At 57.9% G+C, this 26,530-nt stretch overlaps 9 protein-coding genes across 9 annotated transcripts; 4 read left to right on the forward strand and 5 right to left on the reverse strand.

Annotated features, from left to right (window-relative positions):
• Positions 1-2,849: 2,849 nt before the first annotated feature.
• VTJ83DRAFT_3438 (uncharacterized protein) lies at positions 2,850-4,544 on the reverse strand (the record flags this gene model as incomplete). Its single annotated transcript, XM_071009816.1, has 3 exons — positions 2,850-3,199; positions 3,263-4,377; positions 4,450-4,544. The coding sequence occupies 3 exons, from the start codon at positions 4,542-4,544 to the stop codon at positions 2,850-2,852; spliced, it is 1,560 nt and encodes a 519-aa protein (XP_070867316.1).
• Positions 4,545-4,982: 438 nt separating this feature from the next.
• On the forward strand, positions 4,983-5,681 carry VTJ83DRAFT_3439 (uncharacterized protein; the record flags this gene model as incomplete). The annotated part of the gene is made up of 6 exons (XM_071009817.1): positions 4,983-5,007; positions 5,089-5,145; positions 5,249-5,287; positions 5,409-5,436; positions 5,501-5,564; positions 5,631-5,681. 6 exons carry the CDS (start codon positions 4,983-4,985, stop codon positions 5,679-5,681), a joined length of 264 nt encoding a protein of 87 aa, XP_070867317.1.
• Positions 5,682-6,116: 435 nt separating this feature from the next.
• Positions 6,117-7,380, reverse strand: VTJ83DRAFT_3440 (uncharacterized protein; the record flags this gene model as incomplete). Its single annotated transcript, XM_071009819.1, has 4 exons — positions 6,117-6,343; positions 6,403-6,513; positions 6,593-6,651; positions 7,364-7,380. The coding sequence occupies 4 exons, from the start codon at positions 7,378-7,380 to the stop codon at positions 6,117-6,119; spliced, it is 414 nt and encodes a 137-aa protein (XP_070867318.1).
• A 1,042-nt stretch (positions 7,381-8,422) lies between these two features.
• VTJ83DRAFT_3441 (uncharacterized protein) lies at positions 8,423-10,758 on the reverse strand (the record flags this gene model as incomplete). The annotated part of the gene is made up of 2 exons (XM_071009820.1): positions 8,423-8,611; positions 8,692-10,758. 2 exons carry the CDS (start codon positions 10,756-10,758, stop codon positions 8,423-8,425), a joined length of 2,256 nt encoding a protein of 751 aa, XP_070867319.1.
• Positions 10,759-12,605: 1,847 nt separating this feature from the next.
• Positions 12,606-16,439, forward strand: VTJ83DRAFT_3442 (uncharacterized protein; the record flags this gene model as incomplete). Its single annotated transcript, XM_071009821.1, has 4 exons — positions 12,606-12,750; positions 12,810-13,795; positions 13,869-14,877; positions 14,929-16,439. The coding sequence occupies 4 exons, from the start codon at positions 12,606-12,608 to the stop codon at positions 16,437-16,439; spliced, it is 3,651 nt and encodes a 1,216-aa protein (XP_070867320.1).
• A 2,746-nt stretch (positions 16,440-19,185) lies between these two features.
• On the reverse strand, positions 19,186-20,328 carry VTJ83DRAFT_3443 (uncharacterized protein; the record flags this gene model as incomplete). The annotated part of the gene is made up of 1 exon (XM_071009822.1): positions 19,186-20,328. The coding sequence occupies one exon, from the start codon at positions 20,326-20,328 to the stop codon at positions 19,186-19,188; it is 1,143 nt and encodes a 380-aa protein (XP_070867321.1).
• An 812-nt stretch (positions 20,329-21,140) lies between these two features.
• Positions 21,141-21,505, forward strand: VTJ83DRAFT_3444 (uncharacterized protein; the record flags this gene model as incomplete). Its single annotated transcript, XM_071009823.1, has 2 exons — positions 21,141-21,246; positions 21,306-21,505. The coding sequence occupies 2 exons, from the start codon at positions 21,141-21,143 to the stop codon at positions 21,503-21,505; spliced, it is 306 nt and encodes a 101-aa protein (XP_070867322.1).
• Positions 21,506-22,167: 662 nt separating this feature from the next.
• VTJ83DRAFT_3445 (uncharacterized protein) lies at positions 22,168-22,777 on the forward strand (the record flags this gene model as incomplete). Its single annotated transcript, XM_071009824.1, has 2 exons — positions 22,168-22,539; positions 22,643-22,777. The coding sequence occupies 2 exons, from the start codon at positions 22,168-22,170 to the stop codon at positions 22,775-22,777; spliced, it is 507 nt and encodes a 168-aa protein (XP_070867323.1).
• An 890-nt stretch (positions 22,778-23,667) lies between these two features.
• Positions 23,668-25,277, reverse strand: VTJ83DRAFT_3446 (uncharacterized protein; the record flags this gene model as incomplete). The annotated part of the gene is made up of 2 exons (XM_071009825.1): positions 23,668-23,954; positions 24,650-25,277. The coding sequence occupies 2 exons, from the start codon at positions 25,275-25,277 to the stop codon at positions 23,668-23,670; spliced, it is 915 nt and encodes a 304-aa protein (XP_070867324.1).
• Between the last annotated feature and the right edge of the window lie 1,253 nt (positions 25,278-26,530).

The raw sequence follows: 26,530 nt of genomic DNA on the forward strand, positions 1-26,530 counted from the left end.
TCCGTTTATTAAAGCTTTATAAGGTCGTCGAAGATATATTAGTATAGGCTTTAGGATATTATACTGCTTCTTTTACTTTTATTAGTTATAGCAGCTTTAAAATTAAAGTATTTAATCGGTATTTAATAATATCGTTCAAGGATTCTATATAGGCAATTATAATAAACCTTTAACGTTCGGTTTGCTTTCCTATTTTAATTATTAGACTAGTTATAGCCTCGGTTACTGCCTTTTCTACTACTATTCCTACCTTTTCCTTATCTATAGCTACCCTTTAACTTAAAAGGCTTACCTTTACCGTTACCGTTATTTTTCTTATCAGACCCTTATTTTAATAGATCTTACTAGTTAGATAACTACTTATATCCTCCGAAAGTAATATAAATATATAGTAAAATATATACCCTAGCTCCGTTCTAAAGGAGAAATTAGTATAGCTAGTTTATATATACCTTTATAGTTTCCTTAGGGTCGCCTCAGATAACTTTATTAGCTAGGAATATATATTTAATATAAGCCTATCCTAGAGCGATACGTTTCTAAATAATATTTAGGAAGGCTGTAATAATTAGGAAACCGACTATATCGGTAACTCCGTTTATAAATACGTTGTAATACTTGTAACGGAAGTTTATAATCTACTCGAAAGGGTCTATAACTATTTTAGTTTTATTAAAGATATTAAAGAAAGCTTTACAAAACGCTTTTATCTTTACCGCCTAAATAGAAATAATTTAGGCTTCCAAAATACACAGGACGTTACAGCAGATCTATAGTTATCTTATCAATATAAAAAGGTTAAAGGCGTTTTTAAACAGATCCTTCCGAACGGTATTAAGGATAAAATAGTATACTACGTTATAAGCCTTCCTTTAATCATTCGAATCGTTTTATAGGGTCTTTAGGAAATACCGGAGAAGGTTCTACTTATATATATAGTCTACGTCGGACTTAAAGGGTTCTCCTAGTTTTTCCGGTTCAGGGCCCCTTTCCTCCGGATTAGCATTCTACTAGTCCCGAAGCTTTTACTAGTATTAAATTTTAAGCTACTGCTAGACCTTTAAATAAGCATTTATATAAAACGGCTTTTAATTATTATTAAGGATTTTTAAAACCGTTTTAACGTTTACTTCTAGTCTACAGATCTATTATACGCTGTAGGTATAAGCTTCGTTTCAAACGTAATCGAACTATTATCCCTAGTCGCGGAAGGTCTCTAGCCGTATAACGCTGAAAGTATAATCCTTAAAGACTAAGTCTATTTTACCGAGGAAAGTACTTTAACAGTTAGCAACGGGTTTTAAAAGAGAGAGGAGAAAATAAACGAGCTAAGCGCCTTAAAGATTGATTTAAAGGCTTATAACAAGAAAGGGAGGTTCTTTTTCTACGTAGCAGGAAGGCACCGGGCTTATAACTATAATGGCCCGGACCTATAAGAGTATATACAGCGGAAAGGAGTAGTTGGAAGCTGTTGTTTAAAAGAAGAAAACAACTATCTAATATACCTCTCCTGGAGGCTCCTTATATATACGATGGATGCCTAGAATGGCGGTCTGAGCAGGCAGAATGCCTGCTGGGGTTCAGGACCAGGGTATAAGTCCCCATAGATCCTGTTACAAGATAGCACTGCCTACCAAGGTAGCTGAGGGATATTGAGCCACGGAAAGTACCGTAACTAAGTTGAGCTCTTATAAGGCCAAGGGAGGTAAGCCGTGTGAAGGTGAAGTACCTAATCATGGATACCCTCTCCACGAGACCATGTCACAGAGGAGTAACCGAGACCTTCAAATCAAGGCCATACGAAGAAGCCCACACAATCCGCTCTCCTTTGGCATTGGCGGTGATGGCAGCAGAGCAATCAGAGCTGGAGTTTCGGGTCCCCAACTCCCCATTGAGACATGGACTACACACAGCAACGAAAACTCATCATCCACGGCAACAGTTTGCTGGCCAAAGCACCCGGACGGATCCCATCCTATTCAGGTCCTGCCATTGCAACTTCAACTTGACATTGAAAAGACTTCACATTTCCTAGAAGATGTACCTCTACAGAAATGTGAGATGAGAGAGGGGTAAGGAACTGTCCTGATCCGGCCTGTGCATTTGTCACGGAACATTTCTCCAAGAATGACATCATGCCATGACGCACCGACATTCAAAGCTCCCGTTGCAGCTAACTTGAACCACAAAGTTGGGACGAAATGGGATTCCGTTTTCTCCAAATGCAGTTATCCACCCAACCCGCCGTTGCCTTTGTTCCCCAACATCTGCATGCTCCAACCTGAACAAAGCTGGTGGAGGACATGGATACCGAGCATCACAAATCTTGGGCTTGTCGCTTGAGTCACTGCACAAGACATCGCGTCAATGAGCCTCGGGGGCCCCGTACAACCTGTAGCTGAGGCCATTTTCTGGCCCGTTGCACCCCGAAGAACAAGTATCCTCCCGAACCTTTCTAACAAGGAGCCCGGCATCTCTGCCGTCATCGCTGGCCGCCTTCGGATGGGTTTGGCGGAGGTGGTAGTGATTTGACAGCGTGGCGCAGGATCCCCCAGCCCAAGCCGTGAAGAGATGCTTCCCTGAGGCTGGTGTCGTTGAACCCCTCGGGAAGTCACACCCAGCCGTCGGGTTGATCTGCCCGCTCCTCCATGTCGTAGGGGACCCTCGCGCATCGTGTGATGGCGTGATGGATGCATGGGTGAGTGGATGAGAACGGCGCGGGGGAACGTTCCCAGCCACGACGGGTGCCCAGCCGAACGAACGGCGACGCTCACGCTGACGGCCGTAGCCGTTCAAAAAGACCGAGCCGTATCGGATCAACTTGGCTTGACATCCGTCGGCTGAGAAGCCTATTCGGCCAGGTTGGTTAAACCGGTCCCAGCTGCGGGGTCAATCTCATTGGGAGCGACATGCTCTTCGGCAGGAACGGAGGGCGCTGCCGCGACGGAGGGGGCGCCGGAGGCTGATCCCTCCTGAGGGACTCCGGCATCAGTTACGGCCTGAGCTTGGCCATCCTGGCCGCTCTTAGCAGCCGCCTTAGCGGCGGCCTCAGGCTTTTCTGGACTGGGTTGCACGACGAACGGGATCGGGAGATCCAGTTCAGCGTGATGCGGCAGCGGCGGAACCAGCGCCAGCTGTTGCCGATGATGGTTGAGCACATGGTAAAGTTGGACCGAGGCATACACATCCGATGATGAATCTACACCTGTCAGAAAAGCAACAACATAAATGGTGCGACCAGGGCAGGCGGGCAATGGCTTACAGAGGATCTGCGCCATGTTCAGCGGCTTGCTCCAGTCGCTCATTCGGACATCGACCTCCTTGGACAGCGGCAGACCGAGGCACTCCTCGACCTGGGCGGCCAGGCGGACCAGCTTTTTATTGATCTGGCCGTACTCGCCCGTTTGAGAGTACTTGACGAGCTTGTACAGGTGGCTGATCTCGAGCTGGCCGCGAACCCGCACGTCCAGGTGATTGGCCACCCGCGTGCAGTCGCCCTTGATCCAACAGCCGACTTTTGTGATGCCGGGATCCTCCAAGAGCGCTCTGAGAGCGGGCGGGACCAGAGTGTCGTTCCTCGGAAAGGCGGCGACGTGGAAGAGGCCGATGCGGCTTGGCGAGGCCAGCTGGATGAGGGAAACGTTCTTCCGAGGGCCGGAATACCGGTTCGCGTTGGACATCCATTCGAGGTCAAAGCCGAGAACCTTCTCGTGCGAGAAGTGCTCTTTGACAACCCGCTCCGTGGTTCGCGAGCTGGTGCAATAATGAACCTTGACCTTGGCATCGAGGGCGCCGGTCTCGCTCGGGCCTCGATACAGGCTGTAGTTCCAGAACGACTGAGGCGAGCCAGGAGGCGCATTCCGCGCATTTTGAAAGGCCTTGTCTGGAATCTTGTAATCGAGCGGCGTGTACGGCGGAACGACCGGAGCGGTCTTCTCAGGGTTGGGCTTGTCCACGGGTTTTTTGGCGGCAGATGGCCCATCCTTGCGCTCGGCTTCCTCGACAAGCACCGCCGTGGTAGATGTAATTGTGGAGCTGGAAGCCGTAACGGTGGCGTTGGATACAGAAGCAGCGGCAACGGTTCTGGTCTCCAGCAGGGCGGTCACCACTTCGCTCTTCACGGCGGCCGGCGGTTCATGGGCAGCAGAGACCGCCGCCGCCGGGCTGGGAGAGGACGGGACGGTCGGCATGCTGGCTGGACCGGGCTCCTCCGACACGGCGGCAGCAGCCGCAGAGGGGCTGTAACACCTCGCCGGCGGCGGCAGGCGAGGATACACGACGGTGGTGCCGCCGCTAAACACGATTCCGCGGCTGACATGCCACACCTGATGAACGGGCTTTCGAGAGGCCATTCTCTCGGCGCCTCCCTGGCGGGATCTATGGGACGACGGGGTCAGGCCGGAGGGCGCGCGTAGATGGATGGACGGGAAAGAAGAGGGTCAAACTAACAGCAGATGCCGGGCTCGCGTTGGCAGCGAGGAAAGCGGAGCCAGCGATGAGCGGGAGCGACGGCGACAGATACAAAAGCTGCCGGTTCCTCTCATTCGCCGCGGTAACGTAAAAGGGATCCCAGATGTACCGCAGCCGAGAGAGAGAATTCCATGGCGGGCGGACGGCATGGCATTCAGATGCTGGACAAGCCAGGGCTGCGGTGGCGTAGGGAGCGGTGCAACCGATTCGAGTCTAGCTTAGGCAAACGCGCCCACCGCGACGAGGGCGTGGCGAATCAGCAACGGAAGGGATTGCATCGAAAGAGAATCCGCAGCAGCCCCGGTTGATGGTTGTAACCACTGTGCAGAGAGTTACGTACCTGAGTGTGCCACACCTGTGTTACGGTACCCGCGTAAAATACACCAACGTTACGCGTGACGGTACGCCGTGGGTGGAACATCACCGCATGGCCCATCCATCATCAGGTCCATCCATGCCTTGAGTTGCAACCAACGCCCTCGTGAAGCAGTTCCAAGCACCCCGCGCTCACCATGGCTGCTCAGCTCCTCCCGCTAGGTATGCAGACGCATGTCTTTCTCGCAAGCCTTCATCCTTGATCAAAAGGCAAATGCGGAAAAAACGAGCTGACCTCTGCAGAACTCATCGACAAGTGCGTCGGGTCCCGCATCTGGGTCATCATGAAAGGTGACAAAGGTGAGATTTCCCATCTCCCCACCGGGGCCCCCCCTCGACCACCCCGTGAAAACAAGAAAAACAAAGGCCCGAACCTTTATATTCTGACGTGACAAATCACCAGAGTTCACCGGCACCCTCGTCGGCTTCGACGACTACGTCAGTACGTTACACCCGCCCTTTTTTTTCGGCCCCGTCCATCCGCCAGCCGGCGCCGCAACCACAACCACCACCGCTGCCAGCGCTGCGGAAAGCTAACCCACGTGACTTTTGTGGATGAACAGACATGGTTCTCGAGGACGTCACCGAGTTGTAAGCACCCCCGTTCATGCCTGCGTCTCAGGGTGCCGAAGCAAGAAGCTCACTCTCCCACCAGCGATTACTCCGGCACCCACTCCAAGCTGAAGAAGATCTTGCTGAACGGAAACAACATCTGCATGGTGAGTGGGACATTGGCGCCCGCCTCCTTCTGCCAGACAAAGTGCCGGGGTTCTCACACAGGACAGCTCATCCCGGGAGGCGAAGGGCCGACGGGCATCACCGCTCCAGCGGCGTAGGTGAACACGATGGAGGGCGACAAGGGCAGGGCGAAAACGGGCCGAGGCGGTTATCTACTCTTTGCATTTCGCGTGACGGGAGACGGAACGGCAGAAGACATTCGAAGTCATCTCACGGCGAGGTTGCGCTTCACTTTTTGGAGGATGGGCCGAGGGCGTGCGAAAGAGACACCCGTCTAGATTTTGTCTTGCCTGTTGAAGTTCCGTTTCCATCCGCCCCTCCCAGCGGATGCTGGCTCGGCAGAGGCCACTACAACCAAAGCAGCAGAACCTGAGAGATCCCGGAATCCCCATGAACCAGATTGACCCCAGACCAGAAAACGCAGTATCCCTGTCCCCATGATGCCGTGACCTTGAACGCCGTCCCCGAACGCCCTTCATGCCAAAGTCCCCTCCACCCTGAACGAACGGGAGTAGGAAAGGCAGCCGAGTCGTTTAGATGCCGTTTTGGCCCGAGGTGCCCGCAGGGCCGGCCGCGTCGGCGATGGCGTTCTCGCTCTGGTCCGCGTACTTGCGGAGGGCAAGCTCCTTCTGGAACTCACGCCCCAGCTGGCCGTAGAGCGCAACGAGCTGCTTCAGGGTCGTCAGGAGAGCCTCGCGAGGCGTGATGCTTCCATCCGTTTGGACGCGGATAAGCACCTCCGGGACGTTGGGGTGTCCGACTGGGATCGGGGCGAGTTAGCGACACAGAAGACGGGATGGGGCGAGAGCAAGATCTCACCCTTGTAAGCGGCGAACATGACATGAGGGGCCATGCGCAGGTAGGTGCTGAGGAGGTTGCCAAGGGTATGGTCCTCCTTCAGCAGCAGAAAGTCGGAGCAGTTGGACATGCCTGGGGGAGATGCAGGTTAGCCGCTCGTTCGAGTCCTCGATTTCGAGATGCCGGACACAGTTGGAAATCAGGGCCTTACCCGACACGACCTTCTCGGTGATCTTCTTTTCGCCCTCTTGGAGGACAAAGAGCTCAAAGCTGGAGGAAGAAACCTTGTCAGTATTCTGGACTTCGTCTCGCTTGAAGAAAATAAACTAGTCAATAAGGAAAGCCGATGGTCCGTTGGAAATCGAACCTGGGTTCGACAGTGTTGTCGTGCTTGTAATTCGCCGACGCCATGGTGAGGATCGAAAAGTGGTCCAAGTGAAACTCGGAACTCTGAAGTTGACTGAGATCTTGTGACGTTGCGTGGTGGGGGGGAGTGTGGTGGTGGAAGATGGGAGGAAGAGCCTTGTCGAAGATGGGCTTTTCGAATCTCCATTGACAAAGTCGGTCTGCTGCCAGAAAGTCCGGTTGTTGTCCAAGGTCCTTGAGGAAAGACTGCCCAAGGTGACTGCACTCAAGAGAGTTTCTTCGAGCTGAGATCTTCCGGCGTGCTCATCGTCGGAAAGCTCCATGCACCAGGGAGGAGGAGCCTCGACCCGTGATGACATAATCTCTCTGGTGAAAGCAGCGTTGCTGGACATCTTCGTATAAGGCGCGCCATGGCGGACGTGCCTCTGAGACCGAGCGAGGAGGACTGGTTGGTGTCGAATGCCTCCGGGCCTCGCTCATGGGCTTCGTGCACCACCCGGCAACCCGACCTTTCAATCCCACGGGCCTGGAGGATCGAATAGGCGTCGAAAGGAAGAGGGGGGGACAAAGAAGAACAGAAAACACGCGGAAGGAAGAACAAGGAATATCAACCTACCGGTCCGGGGCGTTCATCTTGATGGATGCAGGTTGATGATTATGATCTGAAACCGGGGATGAAGAGTGGCTCCGCGAAGAGAGAAGAAGCGGCTGCGGCTGAAGAGTTCAAGTTCAGCAAGTTCGAGCTTGAAGCAATTCAAAAGATAACCCCTCCAAGAGCGAAAACTACTGTCAGCATCCAAAGAGAGCTAGATGGCGCCGAGATGGGATAGGGTAAAGCTGTCGCGATACCGTTGTAACCGTCGAGACGTAGGACGGCGGCATGTCGTGACGGTCGTTCAAAAGCCAAGGCGCGGTGAGGTTGACCATTCAGCAGCCCCCTGTCGTGCACGGACCACACCGTACCAGTTCACCCCCAAGCATACTCCGTATATTAATAGTACCTAAGGTAGGATCATCCACAGCAGCAATAATGAGCAGGGAGCCGTAGAGCTGTTCCTCCATGCATTCGCATTCCCATGTACCACGGAGCGCAGCGTGTCAAATAGAAGTTACCCTCCCGAGGTCGTCAAGGTTTCTTCCCTCCTCGACTTCCGACATCAAGATACCATGAACGAGGGTATCAAGGCGGTAATTACATTCACACTATAATACAGCAGACAAGGCGTGAAAAGACATAGAGCCTCTTGATGAAAGAGGCAACTCACATCAGCATTCTTGCTCTCCATCATCTCCTCCTCTACCATGCCCATCGCTACGCCTCTGTTATCTACGGAGGGTCTAGAAAGCAGAACTCACAAAGAACAAGGAAACCAAAGAGAAACCTCTTCCATGCAAGGAAACGCCAGTTAGATGCCATGCCCATCCAACCAAAACCACCGCAAACAACCCGATAACAAGGTACAGAGCAGAGAAAGCAGGAAAGAAAAAAAAAAAAAAAAAAAAAAAAAAAGAAAAGGCAGAAGGAAAAAACAAGCTGTCATCACGTGAACCCCCCTCTCTCTCTCTTGTTGGAGAGCGCGGCTGAGCAGCAGCTCCCACGCCAACCCCATCATCGGCATAACTACAACCCCCACACACCCTATCCCAGCACCTTCTTACCACCTACGGCGCCCTCTCAAGCCCCCAACGGCCGGGCCTTGAGTTCGCAGTGGCTCGGCAGCTTTCCGCCGCCTTCATCGCCCGCCCAGCTCGCAATCGTCAAGCTGGTCGTGTACGCCATGGCGATCAAGCCAAAGATTCCGAGCAAAACATCCGACCACCGGCGCAGCGCCGTCTTGGCGACGGCCTTGTAGTGCAGCATCGGCTGGAATGCGTCGAAAGAACCACGTTAACGGAACGGAACCTCCTTTTACACGGGTTGCGAAGGATGAAAACAAGACTGACCGGATAGATGTAGACAAGCGGAATGCAGGCAAAGTTGCCGACCAGCGCGACGAACTTGTCGAGGCTGTCGGCGCCGCCCCAGGCAATCAAGGCGCAGAGAGCCACCACGAAGAAGCGGTAGACGTTCTTCTGCCACTTGATGTACGGGTTGTACTTGCCGCTCTTGGTGAACAGCGCGTTCTCCGTGATGCGGATGGCGGGGAAGATCTGCAGCGGGGTCGACAGCATGATGGCCACCGAATACAAAAGCTGGACGCCGTTGACGAGCTTGTCGTCCTGCGGCAGGTTGAGCAGGACGACCGTCTCCGTCTTGGAGCCGTAGGCCGCATACGAGAAGGCGCCCATGACGGTGAAGAGGGTCGTGATGATGACCATGACGACGAACATGACCTTGGGGAACTTTTCGGGCTGCCGCATCGACTCCTGGATCGGGATGATGAGCCCGATGCCTTCAAAGGTGAAAATGGCGGTGCCGATGAAGAGGGTCCAGTCTCGCGGGTTGAACATGACAATGTCGGCGAGGCCCTGGGTGTTGAGGGTCAGGATGTCATAGTAAAAGAGGTAGGCCAGGCCGATGACGATGAAGGCGTCGGCGATGAGCGCCGTGAACCCGAGCTTGCCAATGTCGCGGAGCAGGGAGAACGGCAGAAACACCACCATCTGCATGATGATGAGCCACGTGATGGGTATCAGCGTCTTGCAGTCCGTCACGGCCAAGATGAACGCCTGCAGGTTCTCGGACGTGAAGACGATGTAGGCAGCGACGAAGCCGATCTGGCTGATGACGATGGAGGCGAGGATCAAGTTGCGCATCCACGGGCCGTACAGCACGCCGCCGATGTCGCCAAACGAGCCCTCGATCTTCATGCGCGTCGAGACGAGCAGGACGAAGCAGTAATAGCTCAGGGCGGCGACGAAGAGCAGCACCACGTTGCTGAAAAGCATGCCGCCGTTGAGGTAGGCGCGCGGGAGGAACAGCACGCCGGTGCCGACGAACGACTTGAGCAGCAGCAACGCCGCGTTCATCGGGCTGTTCTGCCCGCTACCGCCACGTTCCTTTCTTTTCCTCCTGCGCCGCGAGGGGGCCAACAGGGCGCTCTCCTCCATGGGCTCCTCGTCGGAGAAGCCCTCGGATATGTCGGCCTCGCTGCCTGACGTGAAGTACTCGCCGGGCTTGAGGACCTCGTCGTCTTCCTCGAGCTCCTCGCCGGCGAAGTGGCCGTACAACGTCAGGAACTCCAGGAAGCTCGACGTGAAGAGGCGGGGCTGCTGCCCGGCGCCGCTGCCGAAACCGTCCTCGGCGGCCTCCGCATCGCCGCGGCCGTTGCGGCGGATGAAGTTGCGGCGGAACCCGCCAGGGACCTTGATGTGGCTTATGTCGAGCTCTTCGGTCTCGGGCTCGGGCCGGGGCATGCTGAAGCTTTTGCTGCGCTGCATCCGGCTCCGCTGGTCCGCCTCCTCGGTCCACTTGTAGATGGGTCGCGTGATGTCGCCGCCCTGCAGCTTCAGGCTCGAGAACTCGTCGTCCAGGTCTCCTGCGCCGGCGGGCTGCTTGCCCTTGGCCCCGTCGCTGCTTTGCCGGGCCGCGTCATCCAAGGACCCGTCGCCGGGCTGGACCAGGTGCCTCTTGATGATTTCGGGGTCTTCGTACGCGCTCCATTGTTTCCGGCCGTCGAACGAGCCGTATTTGCTCGGCGTCCCGGAAGCAGGGAGGTTCGCCGGGGGCTGGGGGGCGGGGGACGCGTTGCGGACGGGCGGCGTGCCGAATCGCGGCGGCGACGTGCCAATGGAGCCGGACAGGGCGGCAGCGAGGGCCGACACGCCCGGCCCGGCCACGTTTGAGGCACGGCGTGAGCCGCGGCCGGGCAATGGCGTCAGGTCACCGGGAACGGACTCGTCGCCGGCAACGGACAGCGCGGAACGGGGATTGGGCGAGGTGCCGAGGGTAACCGGGGACGCGAGCCGCGCCGTCGACTCGGCGCGGCCAAAGGCGCGTCCGCGGAAGGACCCTGGAGATGCCGATAGCTGCTGTATCGGCGGAGGTGAATCCCTATGAGAATAAGACATGTTGGCGGTGGTGGCGGCGGCGGCGGCGGCAGCGGCGGCGGCGGAGGGAGGAGGAAGAGGAGCCGGTTGATATCGGCGTTATCGGCTGCCGCTGCAGTTGGGGGTGGCCTGGGAACGAGGGACCCTCAATGGGGAAAGGAAGGGACAGCAAGATGGATGCCGATCGCGGGCTAGAGATGGGGTGTCTCGGGAGGATCAAGACCGGGAGAGAAGCCCGCAGGTTGAGGATGAGTTCTTTAACAGCTGACCCTTTCACGAACTTGTGACCTCGGAGTAAGCCGATGGATGGATGGATTGAATGGAGACGGGCTGGCTGACTCCCGCGGCACACACAAATCAGACGGCTCGCAGGGTTGGCGTTGCCAGGCAGGTGACCAGCCCGTGATGTCGTTGGCCGGGGGCCTGGGACTCCCGCCGGGGCCCACACCTGCGCCCCATGGATCTTGCGGGGCGCCAGAGGGGCCTTCCAGTCAGAACCGCCCAATTCTTATCAGTGGTTTCAACCGTCAAACAAAACACACACAAGTAAGCCATGGGCTCCATGACCATCTCGGGGTCGGGAGGCGGCAAACTCTCCTCTTCTGGTTGAAGAGAAGACCCACCGCTCGCAGCGGATTCTGTTTGACACAACGGAACATGAGGGTTGACAGCGCCTGTTGGAAACCCAGGGCTTAGGGGACAAGAAAAGGACCGCGTGGGGGACGGATCACAGCCCGCGTTAGGCTGCTCGAGCCAAGCATAGGCCTGCATCCAACCTACCACCTAACTACCTAGAGACTGTGTACTGTGTAAGTTAGGTAGGTCACGTTGATTTCCCTTGCTGGTACGGTAGGTAGGTAGGTATGCTACGGTAACGTTCCAGGCTACTGCGGTTGCCTCCCCCCGCGCGTGTCGGCATATTCTGGGCTGTTTCAGGGACTGCCGCTTTGGGAATTCCGATGCTTGCCAAGGTCCAGGTTGAAGCTGCGAGGAGTGAGGGGCCGCGCCGTGTGTGCCCCGGGGCTCTAACAGGGCAGTGCCTCCCACAGTCCATTTGACCGTCCAGCCTCCAGGCCCGGGCCGGGATGACGTCGATTCTTCCAACAAACAATAAACATCAACAACAACAACAGCATCCGCCACAACATTAGACGACGGGTCATTCCGAACTGCACCCCCTGGCCACGTTCGGTTGATTGTACATCTGTATTTTTGTTCCGTACATTGCATGGCTTGTTTGATATTCCGCCTGGTTTGCCCGATTGACCGCGTTTTCTTGTCCTGCTTGGGCTCATGCATTCTTAGCGCATCGTTCGTTACTAGGTAATAGGTGGCGAAGGACTTCCCCAAGCGCCGGCTAACGCTTGGTCCCCCGCCGGCCCGCAGCCGTTGGTCATCAACACATCAACACACCACCACCACCACGCCTTGGACTCGAGTCGCGTTCCGTATCCGTCTCCTCTCGTCTGGTACGGCTTCATCCAGTCCCGTCCTCCGCCCCAAGTATTTATTCCCTCCCCCCCCGCAATTCCTTCCTCTTAACCACATCTTCTCTGAAACAATGGCCATTTAAGGTGGGACTGTGAGGAGTAGGGTGAATCAAGTCAGGCTCCTGGACCCTCGGCGACCTTGAAGCCTCCACTGAGGTGACACTGAAACTCCAAAGGCCAAAAGGCGGTCTCGATAGAACGAGGAGGTCCGTCGTCGGATCGATCCTTGGGTCATGAATTTCTCCTTTTCAGACGAAACCACTGCACTGGTAAGGTGCTTGTGACGCAGCGGGCACATCACCCTCTTTTTTCCTTTTTTTTTTTTTTTTTTCCTTTTTTTGAGCTAGCCTCGCCGGCCGTCGGCAAGCCTCCGTCATCATGGAGCCCGAGTCCGTCGCCCGGAGGCACAAGCTGGGGGCCGTGTCTGGTGTTTACATACCAGTATGCCTCAATATCCTCAGCATTCTCATGTTCCTGAGATTCGGCTTGATCTTGGGACAAGTCGGATTGCTGGGGATCTTAGGTGAGAACCTTGCTCCCTAGATAGAGGTCGCCGATGCGCATGCTCACGCTTCATGTCAGGCCTCTTGCTGAGCGCATACACGGTGGATTTTGTCACAACCCTCTCTCTGTCGGCCATTGCCTCCAACGGAGAGGTCAAGGGCGGCGGTGCTTACTACCTGATCTCGAGAACCCTGGGCCCGGAGTTCGGCGGTTCCATCGGCGTTCTCTTTTACATCGCCCAGTGTCTCAACACGGCCCTGAACGTCGTCGGTCTCATTGACTGTATCAAGCTCAATATCGGCCATGTCATGCCCACGGGCTACTGGTGGGATTATCTCTTTGGCACGGCGGTCTTGGTCATCTGCACCTCGCTCTGCCTCGCCGGGAGCTCCACGTTTGCGAAGGCGAGCAACGCCCTCCTCGTCGTCCTGACCACTTCCATCCTAAGCATTCCCCTCTCGGCCGCGATCCGGCCCTCCTTCAGCGATCCGGCCCGGGGAATCGAGTTCACGGGTGCCAGCCTGGCCACGTTAAAGTCCAACCTGCTCCCTCATTTCGGCGGCGACGAGTTCAACGGTTTCAAGACCCTCCGCGATCTGTTTGGCATCTTGTTCCCGGCCACCTCTGGCATCTTCGCCGGCGCCTCCATGTCCGGAGATCTCCGGAACCCCAGCAAGGCCATCCCCAAGGGCACGCTCTGGGCCATGCTCTCAACCCTGATTGCCTACGTGCTCGTCATCCTCGCCCTGGCCTCGAGCACCACCCACGCGTCGCTCCTTCACAATCCCAACATCATCCAGGACGTCAACATCTGGCCCCCCATCATCTTCGCCGGCGAGCTCGCAACCTGCTTTTTCTCGGCCCTGATGGGCGTCATCGGGGCTGCCAAGCTCATGCAGGCCCTCGCCAGAGACAAGCTCGTGCCCGGCCTGTCTCCCTTTGGCAAGGGCACCAAGCGTGCTGATGAGCCTGTTATGGCCATCTTCCTCACCTACTTCGCCGCTCAGATCGCCATGTTTGCAAACCTGAACCAGATCGCCACGTTGATATCGATGGGCTACCAGGTATGGCTTTGTCGCTTCGCGTTCCCCTGCAGCCGCAGCCCGCCAGCGGAGCGGTGGCTAATGCGTCTCACAGATGACCTTCTTTGTCATGAACCTGGCCTGCTTCCTCCTCAAGATCGGTTCGGCTCCCAACTTCCGCCCTGCCTTCAAGTTCTTCAGCTGGCAGACGGCCTTCGCTGGCAGCATCCTCTCGGCCGGCGCCATGTTCTTCATCGACGAGACGTACGCCACGACCGCCGTCTCTCTCCTGATCTTCCTTTTCCTGCTCATCCACTACTTGAGCCCGCCCAAGCATTGGGGCGATGTCTCGCAGAGCTTGATCTACCATCAGGTGCGGAAGTACCTCCTGCGACTCAAGCCGGAGCACATCAAGTTCTGGCGGCCGCAGGTCATCCTCCTCATCAACAACCCTAGACGGCAAACGCGCCTGATCCAGTTCTGCAATTCCTTGAAAAAGGGCGGGCTCTACATCCTCGGCCATGTCATCGTCACCGATGACTTCGCCGCGGGCGTCTCCGAAGCCAAGCTGCAGCAGTCCGCTTGGACAAACTACATCTCGGAGTATTCGAGGATCAAGGCGTTCGTGCAGCTGACCATGTCGCCGTCGATCACCTGGGGCGTGCGGAACCTCATCCTCTCGGCAGGCCTCGGAGGCATGCGGCCCAACATCGCCGTCATTGGCTTCTACAACATGGACGAGCTGCGCCGTTCACAAACCTCTTCTCAAGTCCCCGAAGCCCCTGTTTCGCCGGCCCCGCTGCCGCATGACACCCCCAAGGGCGAAGCCCCCGTCCGCAGGCGCCGGAGAGGAAACACGGTGTCGATGATTCTGGAGGGCGTGCTGCCCACCGACGCCATGAAGACGGAGGAGCTGATGCCTGTCACAAGCTACATGACAATTCTTGAGGACTTGGCTTTGCGGTATCGTTTGAACGTCGCGGTTGGCAAGGGATTCGAGAATCTTGAGCCGCCCCGGAGCGACGGCAGCAACACCAAGAAATACATTGATCTCTGGCCGATCCAGATGTCGGCCGAGATCAACGCTGACGGCAAGAACGTGCTTACCACGAACTTTGATACATGTGAGTGATCCGCGCCTCTCGAAACGGGTCGACCCCCGCTGACCAGCGCAGACACCTTGATCCTCCAGCTGGGCTACATTCTCCGCACCGTGCCTGCGTGGAAGAAAGTGTATACCCTGCGTGTGCTCGTGTTCGTCGAGTACGAAAGCGAAGTCGAGGAGGAACGCGGCAGGGTCAAGAAGCTCCTGGAGAAGCTGAGGATCGACGCTGAAATTCTCGTCTTTTGGCTGGCCTCGGGCGACCTGTCAACCTACGAGACCATCGTTCACGGGCACTACAAGGGCCCGGAGGCCGAGATGCTCGTCAACGAGTGCCTGAAAAACGAGGACTGGTGGGAAGACATCCGAGCCTACAGGGGAAGCCACTCCGTGGCCGAGCCGCAGGACTTCGCCTCCATCGCTCAGGTCATGGGTTCGACCGCCGGCCGGCCGGGCCTGTACAATCCCCACGGCGATCCCGCTCACGGCATCTCCTCCATGAGACGCCATAGCATCGCGCAACTCCACGAGCTCCCCAAGAAGCCAAGCATGTCCCAGCTGCGCGAATGGGGCGTCAACATGGGCATTCACACCCAAAACCTGCCGTTCATGGACAGCTCCGACGCGGAGCTTGACATGGAAAGCGATTCGGAAAGCGACTCGTCCGACTCATCCGACACGGAAGGAAACCCTCACCACAACGGCATCAGGCGGCCGCTGCTCGCGACGGTGCGCCGGCGGAGGAGCTTCACGGCGTTTGAGCGTGCCAAGAGCCCCAAGAGGGAGAGGAAGCTCAAGCGGTCGACGGCGTCTGCGATCGGGTCTTCCTACGGTACCATGTCGGACGCTTCCACGGCCGTGGATGCCCGTACCGAAACGTCGACGCACGGCCGGCCTGCGCGGGGATGGTCGCCTGCCCCTCGCGGAATCCTGAAGCTAGACCGGCCGGTGCTGTCCAGGAACAGTTCGGCCCCGAGATTCTCGAGCAACCTTGTCCCCGAAACGACGATCACGAACGAGGACGGTGCCGGGCCGAGGATCATGTTCGCCGAGACGGAACCCCGAACCGACCGCCCCGGCGTGTCGCGCCAGTCATCGTTCGCTCGCGGCCCCGGAGGCGAGCTGATTTTGGACAAGCGGGTCTCGTTCGCCGCGACGCCGCCTGACAACCGCTCGCCGTCCCGATCCCGCAGGAGCTCGCTGTCCAAGGGATCCGACTCGGGCGGCGGCGACTCCTCCGTCAACATTCCGGAGCTGCTGGCGTCCTATCAGCTCTCCGGGCCCGGAGGCGGGGAGCAGCCCGACAACACGGCGGGCGGCGCGAGCTACGCGACGCAGGGCCTCTCGCTGTCCTTCAACGACCTCCCTAGCCGGGCCCAACACCTGATTCTGAACGAGCTCATGCGCCAGAACAGCGCCTCCACGGCCGTCATGTTCACCACGCTGCCGATCCCGCGCGAGAACACGTGCCAGAGCGAAGAGGCGAGCCTGGCATATCTGTCGGATGTCGAGGTGCTCTGCAACGGCTTGCCTCCGGTGCTCATGGTTTTGAGCAACCATATGACGGTGACGGTGAGCCTTTGAGCGTTGGCCCAGCGCAGCGTCAGCACTGATGCGTGGCATCGGGTGGCGTCTCCCCGTGGCTTGCGTATGGCAGACGGGCCTTCATTGTGCGTTGGACGGATGGGACTCGAGGAGGGCGGAAACAAAGAAGGGTTCTTGGGTATACAACAACGAAAGCTCGCTCTGTCATGTGGATCTGGTTTTGGAAAATCTGGCGATGATGATTACCGCATATACCCAGCACAAAGAACAGAACATGCCTTTTTCGCATCCCGTCGAGGTGCTGACTTGGTCAATTCACGTGTGTATATGATGATGCCGCTGCGGGCTACACCTCACTCTGTAACCTTCCTTGTCCAGGAGTGAAGTCGTGTATATCTTCACAATGCCGACAGCTCCAACCAAGGGAAGCCCGAGTCTCCCGTCCAGCCTGTCTCGAAAGCTCCGCAGTCTCAGGAGTCTTGGACGCCACAGATTTAGCGAAAAGGAGGATGGCCAGAAGGCCTCTTCACCGGCCCAAGAGTTCCAGATCGTTCACACCCCAGACCGGCCCGAACGGCTTGTCTCCCCGATCGAGGCGCCGACGGAGGAAGAGTGCGGCGACGAGATTGCGCGGTGGCAGCTGCAAGCGGATGCTGCGCACGAGAGCCGGAACACTGCTGCAGCCATGGGCTCGCCGTACGATCTTGAAAGGACAGATGTAGTGCGTTACCTTCTTCTTTCAAAAGCACCCCGGGGACGGCGGTGGAAAGGGCGCAGCGTACCATGTCACTGCTCTCACTCACCCACCTATTCACATGTAGATGTATATATACTCACGCTGCGTGCCCAGGAAAACACCTCTTCTGTGTCCACCGATATCGAGGACGACTACGTCACACAGCCGGGACACCGATGGACAACGACACCGGCCGTATGGCAAGCATCAACGGGCCACAGCCAACACCCAACGACACACCTACACGGACCGCAGCAGAATCGGCCGTTCAAGGAGCAGGTTGTCGAGCGCCATCATCAGCATGGAGCAGAACTCCAGGGGCAAGCACGGCACGAGGGACCTGAAAAGGCTAGGTATCCGCAGCGTGTGACCCCTGGGGCGAGGCATGGGATGTTTGATGCCCCGCCGCCTCCAGGACCGGCCCCGGCTCCGTTGTTCCGTGGTGAGCGGGGAGTGATGGCGCCGACGAGTCATCCAAGGAATCCCGAGGGAGCGAAGCTGGTGAGCAGGGGAGAGAGAGAAGGCGCCCCGCGGTATACAGGCGGTCAGGACCCTCACTTGAACATCGCTGCGACGGCGCTGGGCGTGGTGCTGACGAACGGCTTGCACAAGTGCGAACGGAGATCTACCGAAATGGACTCTGCCCCTACTGTCGCACGACGCTCGGGGCCGGCACGCTGCCTGCGACATGCCCCAACCTGCGCTGCCAGAGAGATCTGCGCATGTGCCTCCGGTATCCGAACCGGAGAGAGGCGGAGAAAGCGCCGCCTCGTCTTCACGAGAGACCGTTCCTCGACATGACCCCAAAGCAGCCGCCGAAGGCCTCTCGGCCGTCGCCTCGGCAGACCGCGATCGACCGGCCTGGGGTTCCACATGTCAACATCGAGGCCCCGACGCCGACGGACGATGCCCTAGGATCGAAGCCTCTCGGGAGCTCCTCGCCGCCGCCGCCGCCACCACCTCCTCTTGCTCCTCCTCCTCCTCCTCCTCCTCCTCCTCCTCCTCCTCCTCCTCCTCCTCCTCCTCCTCCTCCTCCGCTCAGACCCCCTCCTTCACCGCCACGGCACCTACGGTGGGAGAGAGCACCCTCCACCCCGTCAAGGACTAATAACACCGCACGGCTGTCACCAACTCCCATCCGCAGCCCGCCCCTGAGGAGAAGCAGATCGCCCGCACCATCAGCGGCCGAAACCAAGCACTACAAGCAAAAGCCTCTGCCCCTGCCGCCGCCTCCCCTACCCAACCGCTCCGAGAGGAGACCACCACCCCCGCCTCCACCGCCGTCTCGACCTCCCCCGGCCCCTGGTGCCGGTGCTCGTGCCGACGCAGATGTTTCGACGCCGGGATCCATCGCAAAGCGTCATCAGCAGCTGTATCAGCAGCAACTGTATCAGCAGCAGCAGAAGCAGCAGCAGCAGCAGCAGACGCGGACACAGACGCCGCCGCAACTTTCTCGCTCGTACCCCGAGTATCTGGCCCCGTATTACCTCCACTCTATCTCCAACCCCGATCGCCCGTCGCCCCGTCCGGTTCTGGGGACGGATCCCGAAGGCTCCCAGGTCCATTGGGCAAGCGCGGCGGCCCAGGGAGCGTCGGAGCCAAGGGAACAGGTCCTCCCGCGCCGGGCCTACGCTCCCCCGCCCCAGACCCGGGGCCCAAGTGCGACAACGCAAGCGACGCGCTCGCAACAACCCTGGGGACAAGGAGTCCGAGACAAGGAAGAGCAAGAACAGCAGCAAAACGAACCCGGTTGGCACGACGACGCGCTGCAGCCTCCGGGACGGGACGGGAGCAAAACGTTGGGCCGGGGCCGGAAGATGGAGAAGCGGAAAGAGATGGACAAGGGAGACAAGGATGCGGATCGGCATGCAGAGTTGTATATGGATATTATTGAACAGTACGAAGACGAAGAAGGGGGAGGAGGTTCGCGGCGGAGAGGGTGAGCACAAAACTGTGTCTTGAAGGTTCGCATTGTTCGCATTACCAAGGGGGGGTATGAAGATCTATCCTAACCATCATCAAACGTCTATCCTCTCTGCGCCGTCGTCTCTAATTGACCCTCGTCACCGTGAGCTCCCCCTTGTCCGACCCATCCAGCTCTAGCAGCCCGCCAGCCTCGAGCTTCTTCTTCCACTTGGCGCTTTCGTACCTCGCCAGGATCACCGTCATCCTCAGCAGCGCGTCGCTGCTCGACGCGTGCTCGGTCGCATCCTCGGCCAGGGGCGTAAACGTCCACCTCCCAAAGGCCCAGTTGAGGATGTACCTGCCCCGGGGGGACGGCCCCGGTGCCGCGTCCGCGTCCGAGTTCTTGACCGTGCCGGACGTCGTCAGCACCGCCTTGATCCGGTACACCTCGTCCTTGGGCGCCTTTTGCAGGAAGGCCATGAGCTTGCCCGCATCCACGGCCCCGTCGCCCTTGAGCTCCGCCGACAGCACCTCCACCTCGGACTGGTGATGCTTCTCGCCGCCCCCCTGCTCATGCGCATGCCCGCAGCCCTCGCCGCCCTGGCACCTCTCCTCGGCGACGGCCTCGTCCGTCAGCGCCCTCGCCAGCCCGCCGTCCACCCCGAACACCACGCCGGCATCCACCCACCCTTTGTCGCTCTTGACCCACGCCACGTCCACCTCGAGATCCCCCAGCCTGTCCCTCACCTCGTCGAAGCGCCTCTCGTCGCACGCCTCCCACTTGTTAAACACCACCAGGTCCGTGTACCTCGCCTGCAGCCGCGCGGTGTAGCTCGTGTCGTCGTAGCCCGCCCAGTTCTCCACGTCGATGACGCTCACGACGCCGTCGAGCACGTAGCTCCCCGGCTGCTCGCGGGCCAGGCGGTTCACCTCGAGCGCCAGCGTCGCCGGGAAGGCGGAGCCGCTCGTCTCGATGACGACGCGGTCCGGGGCGGCCGTCTCGCGCAGCTCGCGCAGGGCGGGGCCGAGCTGGCCGACGAGGTTGCAGCAGATGCAGCCGTTGAGGAGCTCGGAGACGCCCGAGATGGCCGAGGACGAGGCGAGCTGCGAGTCGACGGCCAGGTCGCCAAACTCGTTCTTGAGCAGGGCGAGCTTGTAGGACGGGTTGACGGCGCGGAGCTGGGGGACGAGGTTGAGGATCAAGGTGGTTTTGCCGGCGCCGAGGAAGCCGGTGACGATGGTGATGGGGATGGGCTTGGTGGGGGATGGGGGGTCGGTCTGGGTCATGGTGGGCGGTATTAGAGCGTGGATGTTGAGTACAATTCTACTATGAAGCTTTTTGTTTTCTTTTTTTTCCTCTCCTTTTTCTTTTGAAAGATTGACTCGGGGATTGGCGTGGGAGGTGAAAAGAGAGAGGAGAGAGAACTGAAAGAGAGAAAGAAAGTGAGAGCTGCGAGTTGAGGAAATGGCGCTAAAGTTCAAAAAAGGGTTCCCGGGCTGGAAAGTCAGAAACACATCGCGGGGCATTTGAAGGCCCGGGGGAGGGGCAACTGTGCCTGGTCTTGGCGGGGTTGAAGAAAGTCCAAAGTCGCCCGCCTGGGAACATGTTTCTTTGCCCCTTCCCACCCAGAAGCCTCCCTGAACCACCAGATCCCGGATGAGAGCGGCACATGTTCGGCCTCCCCTGGACCGGGAAAGCTGGTCCACCCCCCCGTACTCAAACTGGATCTCGTGCTGTCCTGTCGTACTGCGGAGAGGAACAGACAGACAGCAACAAAGGGTTCTGGCTCTGGGCAGGAAAAGTTTGAGGAAGCCAAATCAACCCGAGTCAGTCTCTCGGCCGGCTCCTTGTCAGGCGGCGTTTCGTTACGGATTGGCCTTCCCATGTTAGGGTTCTGGAGACTTGGGTCAAACATGCCCAGACGCATGTCAACAATGGGAACTCTCGTGACGTCATGGCCCGAGGCGGTTCTCCGAGACTTTGCATAAGATGGACGCTTGTTTGGCAAGGAGCAGAGCCATTGAGATGCTAATTCCACATTGCTTTCTTGATCTTGATATTCCAACAACTCGGCATATCAGGTTTGGCCAAACCGGAAATGGACAACCCCTCCGCCGAACGGAAGTACAAGGCCGAGCTCGACAGGCTGGCGTCCAGCTCCAAGAGCCCTCCACAACACGAGGACGCCAGCATCGCCAGCAAAGGTGCGTCGACCCCAGGCTACGTGACACCACCATGCCTGCTTACGATGGGGTAACAACAGTGGCTCAATACGTTCCCGCCGTCGGCAAGCTTCTTGGTGGCACGCAAACGGATCCGTCGGAGCGCGAGAGATCGTCGTCCACCGAGAAACCGCCCGGTCCGCCGCACCGGCCCATCCACGACTCCCAGATTGAGGAGTTTCTTCGGGACCAACACCGTAGCGAAAGGATAGTGGAGGCAGAAGAGGTCACGGATGCTTGAACGAGCGAACGCTCAGATCTGGGAGGATCGGGCACGGCGCTGGGCGTTTGTTCACGTTCACGCTGCCACTCCAGCAAAAACATGGATGGGCAGCTCTGGAAACCCCAACCGGCTTGATACCACCAGGTAGATGGCAGAAATCAACGCTCCCAGATATCTAGCTCCAGGAGCTCAATTCCACTGCCCCAGGGAACATTGCAGCTCATTGACCTCGGTCTCGTGTGATCTAACAACACCCGGGCCACTCGGTCAAACTGCAAAGAAATGTCTCCAATCTTTCAGCATCTCACACCCACTGGATCAAGGTGCGAAACTTCCTATCAAGGAGTTTTTTCTCCGAAGGAGATCTTGATAAAGATCTGGCAACCAAACACAGTGGGATGCTAGTGACGGTCGTGGCATCTTCGTTGGTACTTTTTGATCTGAAGAAGAAAAAGAAGGAAAAAAAAAAAAACCAAAAAATTTTCCACCAAGTCGCAAAGTTATAGCCCACGGCGGGCCCGGAAAAAAAGTGGGACCGCCCGCTCCCTTACTTGCATTTCCCCGATCGAAGCTTATCGAACCGATAAGGAATTGGCCGCGACGTCCTTCCTCTCTCGCGCGCTCCGCCAGTCCCGTCTTGTCCGAGCACCCTCCCCAGCGCATCTCCCAGCTTCGCCACCATGCCCTCCGACGAGTACGCCTCCGTGGCCCGCGGCCCGCTCAAGCTCAAGGGCGCCGCGGGCGTGACGAAAAAGAAGAAGAAAAAGTCCAAGGACAAGACCGACCTCGAAAAGAACCTGTCCACCGGGGGCGGCAGCGGCAGCGACGACGGCAAGAAGGCGCTCGTGCCCGCGGCGCGGGACGACGCGGCGCTCGCAGAGCCCCGGTCGCGAAGCAGATCCTACGACGAGCATGACGATGCGGAGAGGAGGAGGAAGAAAAAGAACAAGAACAAGGAAGAGAACGACGACGATGACAACGACGACGATGGCGATGACGAGGTGGCCAAGACGGAGGCGGAACGGCGCTTCGCCGAGGCGAGGAGGAAGAGGGTACGTTTTCCCGGCACGCCCGCCCCGTCTCTTGATTCAAGGGCGCGGCGATCCGTCGATGGATCAAAAAAGGATGGAATCTAACGAGCCTTCCCCCCGACAGTTAAAAGAGCTGACCGAATCCGGACGCATCCGCCCCGAGCTGCTCAAAACGCACAAGCAGCGCGTCGAGGAGCTCAACGCTCACCTCGCCCGCCTGAGCGAGCACCACGACATGCCCAAGATCGGACCCGGCTAAGAGACCCGGGGCACCCATGGCTGGCTGGGGATGGGGGACGGATACAAGGCGGCGTTTGGTATGCATTGGGATAGGGTTCGCGTTCCGTGTCTGGTCTTTTTTTCAATATATATATATATTTTGCAGAGAACGCCCTGAGGGGACATGGCTGAATCACGCTGCGGTGTTTATATTTCATCTTGAATCGATACCCTCAGGAAGAGTTTGGCATACATCCTGGAGACTGAAACCAGAATCAACACGCCTAGGAGCGCAGAGTGATTCATGCATTGTAAAGATATCGATACTTGGTTCTCATTGCCATGTGCCTATGTACATCAGAGTGTTACCCAATAAACCCGGCCGGTGCGGCCCCTCAGTCTATGCCACCTTATATCCCAGGCGTGTCGCCGCCGTCCCATCCATCCATCCAAGATTTGTCCCTGATCTGCCAACCAGTGTTGTAGTACATAAAAGAGCGTGATATCGTTTGCGGCTGCGGCGATCCGTCGCTGTCGTGCCAAATCCCAAGTCCCGATCCTGATGCCGGTTCCCCGTCCCAATGTCGATCTATGTACAAAGTGCTGCCGTCGCGTTTTCGCGAGTGTATGCATAATGAACGTCTACATGCGACGTGATGTGAAGACGCCGCCGGAAAAAAAAAGGAAAAGGAATGACTAGAGCCGCCTCGCCGGGCGGCCCATCCCTGGTAATGAATGTATGCAATGAGAGCCTTTGAAAACCCTCGCTCTCTCCCAAGACCAGCCTCGCTCAATGCCAGTGCGAAATTCAAGCCAAAAAAAATCAAGGAGAAACGAGGAACGAGAAACAAGAAAACAAGATGAGAACGGAATAAGAGGAGAAAGAAACCATCTCTTCAACCCGCTTTACCGCAGGCCATCGCCGTCCGCTCACAAAAGAAGCATCCCGGCGAACCCGACGACCGCCGCCATCACGGTCGCCACGACAGAACCCGTGCTGCGCGGGGCAACGTTCTGCAGGGTCGGCGCGTTGCCGCCCGGAGAGCCCGTGTCGGTAGGCTCGGCAGGGACCCATGTGACGTCGGTGATGGTGATGACGGCGCCATCGGGCTGGGTGCTGGTGAAGGTCGTGGTGACGGATCGGGAAGTCGACGGCCTCGTGGTCGTGGTCGGGGAGTCGGTGGTGGTGCCGCGGGTGGTTGTTGTGAGGGTCGTATCTGCGGAAAGGGGGCGGATGGTTAGCCTAGGTACGGGGGAAGGACGGATAGATCGAGGCCATGGTGGGGAGAAGAAGAAGAATAGGAGGAGAAGGATCATGGCAAGAAGAACGGCAATAAAAGCACTCGCTGGTATGTGCACGTACTTCCGTCGATCGGGGTGGTGGCCGATGGCGAGTCGGACGATGGTGGCGGCGATGATGGGGAGGATGGTGAGGAGGATTCCGAGGAGGATTCCGGGGATGGTTCCGGGGATGGTTCCGGGGATGGTTCCGGGGATGGTTCTGGGGATGGTTCCGGGGATGGTCCCGGGGATGGTTCTGGGGATGGTTCTGGGGATGGTTCTGGTGTTGGTTCTGATGATGACGGTGGTTCTGATGACGGTAAGGGTGATGGTGAGGATGATGGTTCTGATGGTGATGGTGATGACGTTGGTGATGAGGGTGAGGGTGACGAGGATGGTGGTGAAAAGGATGGGGACGGGGACGAGGACGATCTCGTAGGGGTGCTGGAGGATGATGGGGACGAGGACGTACCCAGATCGGAGGACGTTGGTGAAGGAGAAGAAGACGTGGACGTAAAAGTAGAGGGAAGAGGAGGAAGAGAGGATGGGTCCAACCCAGTTGAAGACGTACCCGATATTTCGGGTGGAAACGACGAAGAAAAGATTGGTCCACTTGGAGTTGAGGACGTACCGGGCAGATCAGAGGTGGAAGTAGGAGGAGGAAGAGTGCTGTCGTCGTCGCCGGTGGTGGTGGTGGTGGTGCTGGTCTCAGGCGGAGGCGTGCTACTCTCACTCGGCTCGCTGGTGGTGGACGACTCTGAACTGCTGCTCGTGGACGACTCCGGAGGTTCCGAGCTGCCGCTGGTGCTGCTGTCGTCCGGCGTCGAAGAAGTTTCCGCCGGGGGATCCGAGGACGACGAATCATCCGCTTCCGAAGTCGAGGAGCCGGTCTCCTCGGCTCCGGGCGTGATGACGACGACGGTGGTCTCCTGTCGCCTCGCCAGGCGCGGGATGGAGGCTTCGCGGCCCACGTGGATGCGAGGGACGGCCTCGATGGGCTCGGGGCCAGAGGGGAGGACGCCGTCCTGAAGCTCGGTCGAGTCGCCGTGACAACGCAGATCCGACACGGCTACGGCACCCCCCCAGAGAAGCAGCCCGCAGAGCAGCAAGACCACGCCGTTCTTCCGGAGGCAGGTCGTGCTGGCGGGCGACGATGGGCGTTGCTGCCTTTCGGGCGCGGACTCGAGGTTGGACACTGCCTGCTTCTCGGAAACCGGAAGAGGCGTGTGGTCGGATTTGGTGCCGTTGAGATGGTCCATGGTGGCGATGAAGATGTTCCCCCCAGAGGATCCGGGGTTGACGGGACGATACAAGGCGGAAGGTGGTCTGTCGGTACAGAGGACGCCAGAGAAGCCCGTGTTTCCTCGGTCGGCCTGTGTTGAGATCAGCGGTGCGAAGGACACGGGCGCGAGCTTTATCAGAAGAAGAAAAAGTCAAGAACCCGAGAGGCTGGGTGCGGATGAGACATGGCAGAGCCACCCCGTCGAGAAGAGGAGATCCGCCAAACACCACAACGTCACGGCCGGATCCTTGTTCCCAAGAGCCACAAAACTGGAGGCAAAAAACCGGGTATACGAAGTGGATAGATAAACAAAGCGCACACCGTAAGAGAGGAAAACAAGGGAGGGACTGATTGGGCAAACATTCGTCTTACCTCACGATGCCGTCGAAACAGCTTCCGGCTTGTCCTTTCCTCACACACACAATCGGCGCGATGAAACTCTCCAGAAGCCCCCCCAGGTTCCAATGCAGGCCCTGAGAACCCAATTCTTTCTTGTTGTCGTCAAGTTGGTTGTTTTTTTTTTTTTTTTTTTTTTTTGCCAGAAGCCCACCCAGGGTGGCGACAAGGCCAGATTAAAAAATGGCAAAAAAGCCGCCCACCCCCCTCCCCCCCCCTCCCCTCCATGTGCTCCGTAATGTGTGAGGTGTGAGCATTCCGTCGACGAGGGGCACCAACAACGCATCCATCCATCCATCCACTTGTGCAGATCGCCTCAGCCTGGATGACGCCGCTGCAATGACAGGGATGGTGGGCTCGGGCGCATGCTGGGTTGCCAAGGCATTCGCGTGTCTCGCTAGCGCCGCTGGGCCGGGAACCCGATGGCCCGTCCGACGTGTTTGGAGCGAACGGTGGGGGGGAAAGGACACGCCGGCGTGTCACAGCCGCTCCACGGAAAGCCAAAACAACGAACCACGTCGCATCGTTGGAGCAGCTCCAAACACAACCTTCTTTTTGGGGGGACCAACGCTACCGTGGTTAACGTCAAGATGGTATCGAGATCGCCCGGCTGGTCGGGGAACGATCTACTCTAGCAGGCACACGGCCTACTTGTACACTACTTTCGGGACACACACCCTCCAAACGCCCAAGAATCTTTCTGTCTCGGTGTGGTTTTGCCCTTTCTCGCCTTGGTAACAACGTTGAGCGGCGTCGTGTTCTGCGCGCGCCTGTTGCGGCTCGGCAAACCCCAGCCATCCAGCCGCCAAGTTCAGCGTCCAACGCAGCCGCCAG

This window comes from Remersonia thermophila, chromosome 3, assembly GCF_042764415.1.
Source record: "Remersonia thermophila strain ATCC 22073 chromosome 3, whole genome shotgun sequence".
Classification (NCBI taxonomy): Eukaryota; Fungi; Ascomycota; class Sordariomycetes; order Sordariales; family Chaetomiaceae; genus Remersonia; species Remersonia thermophila.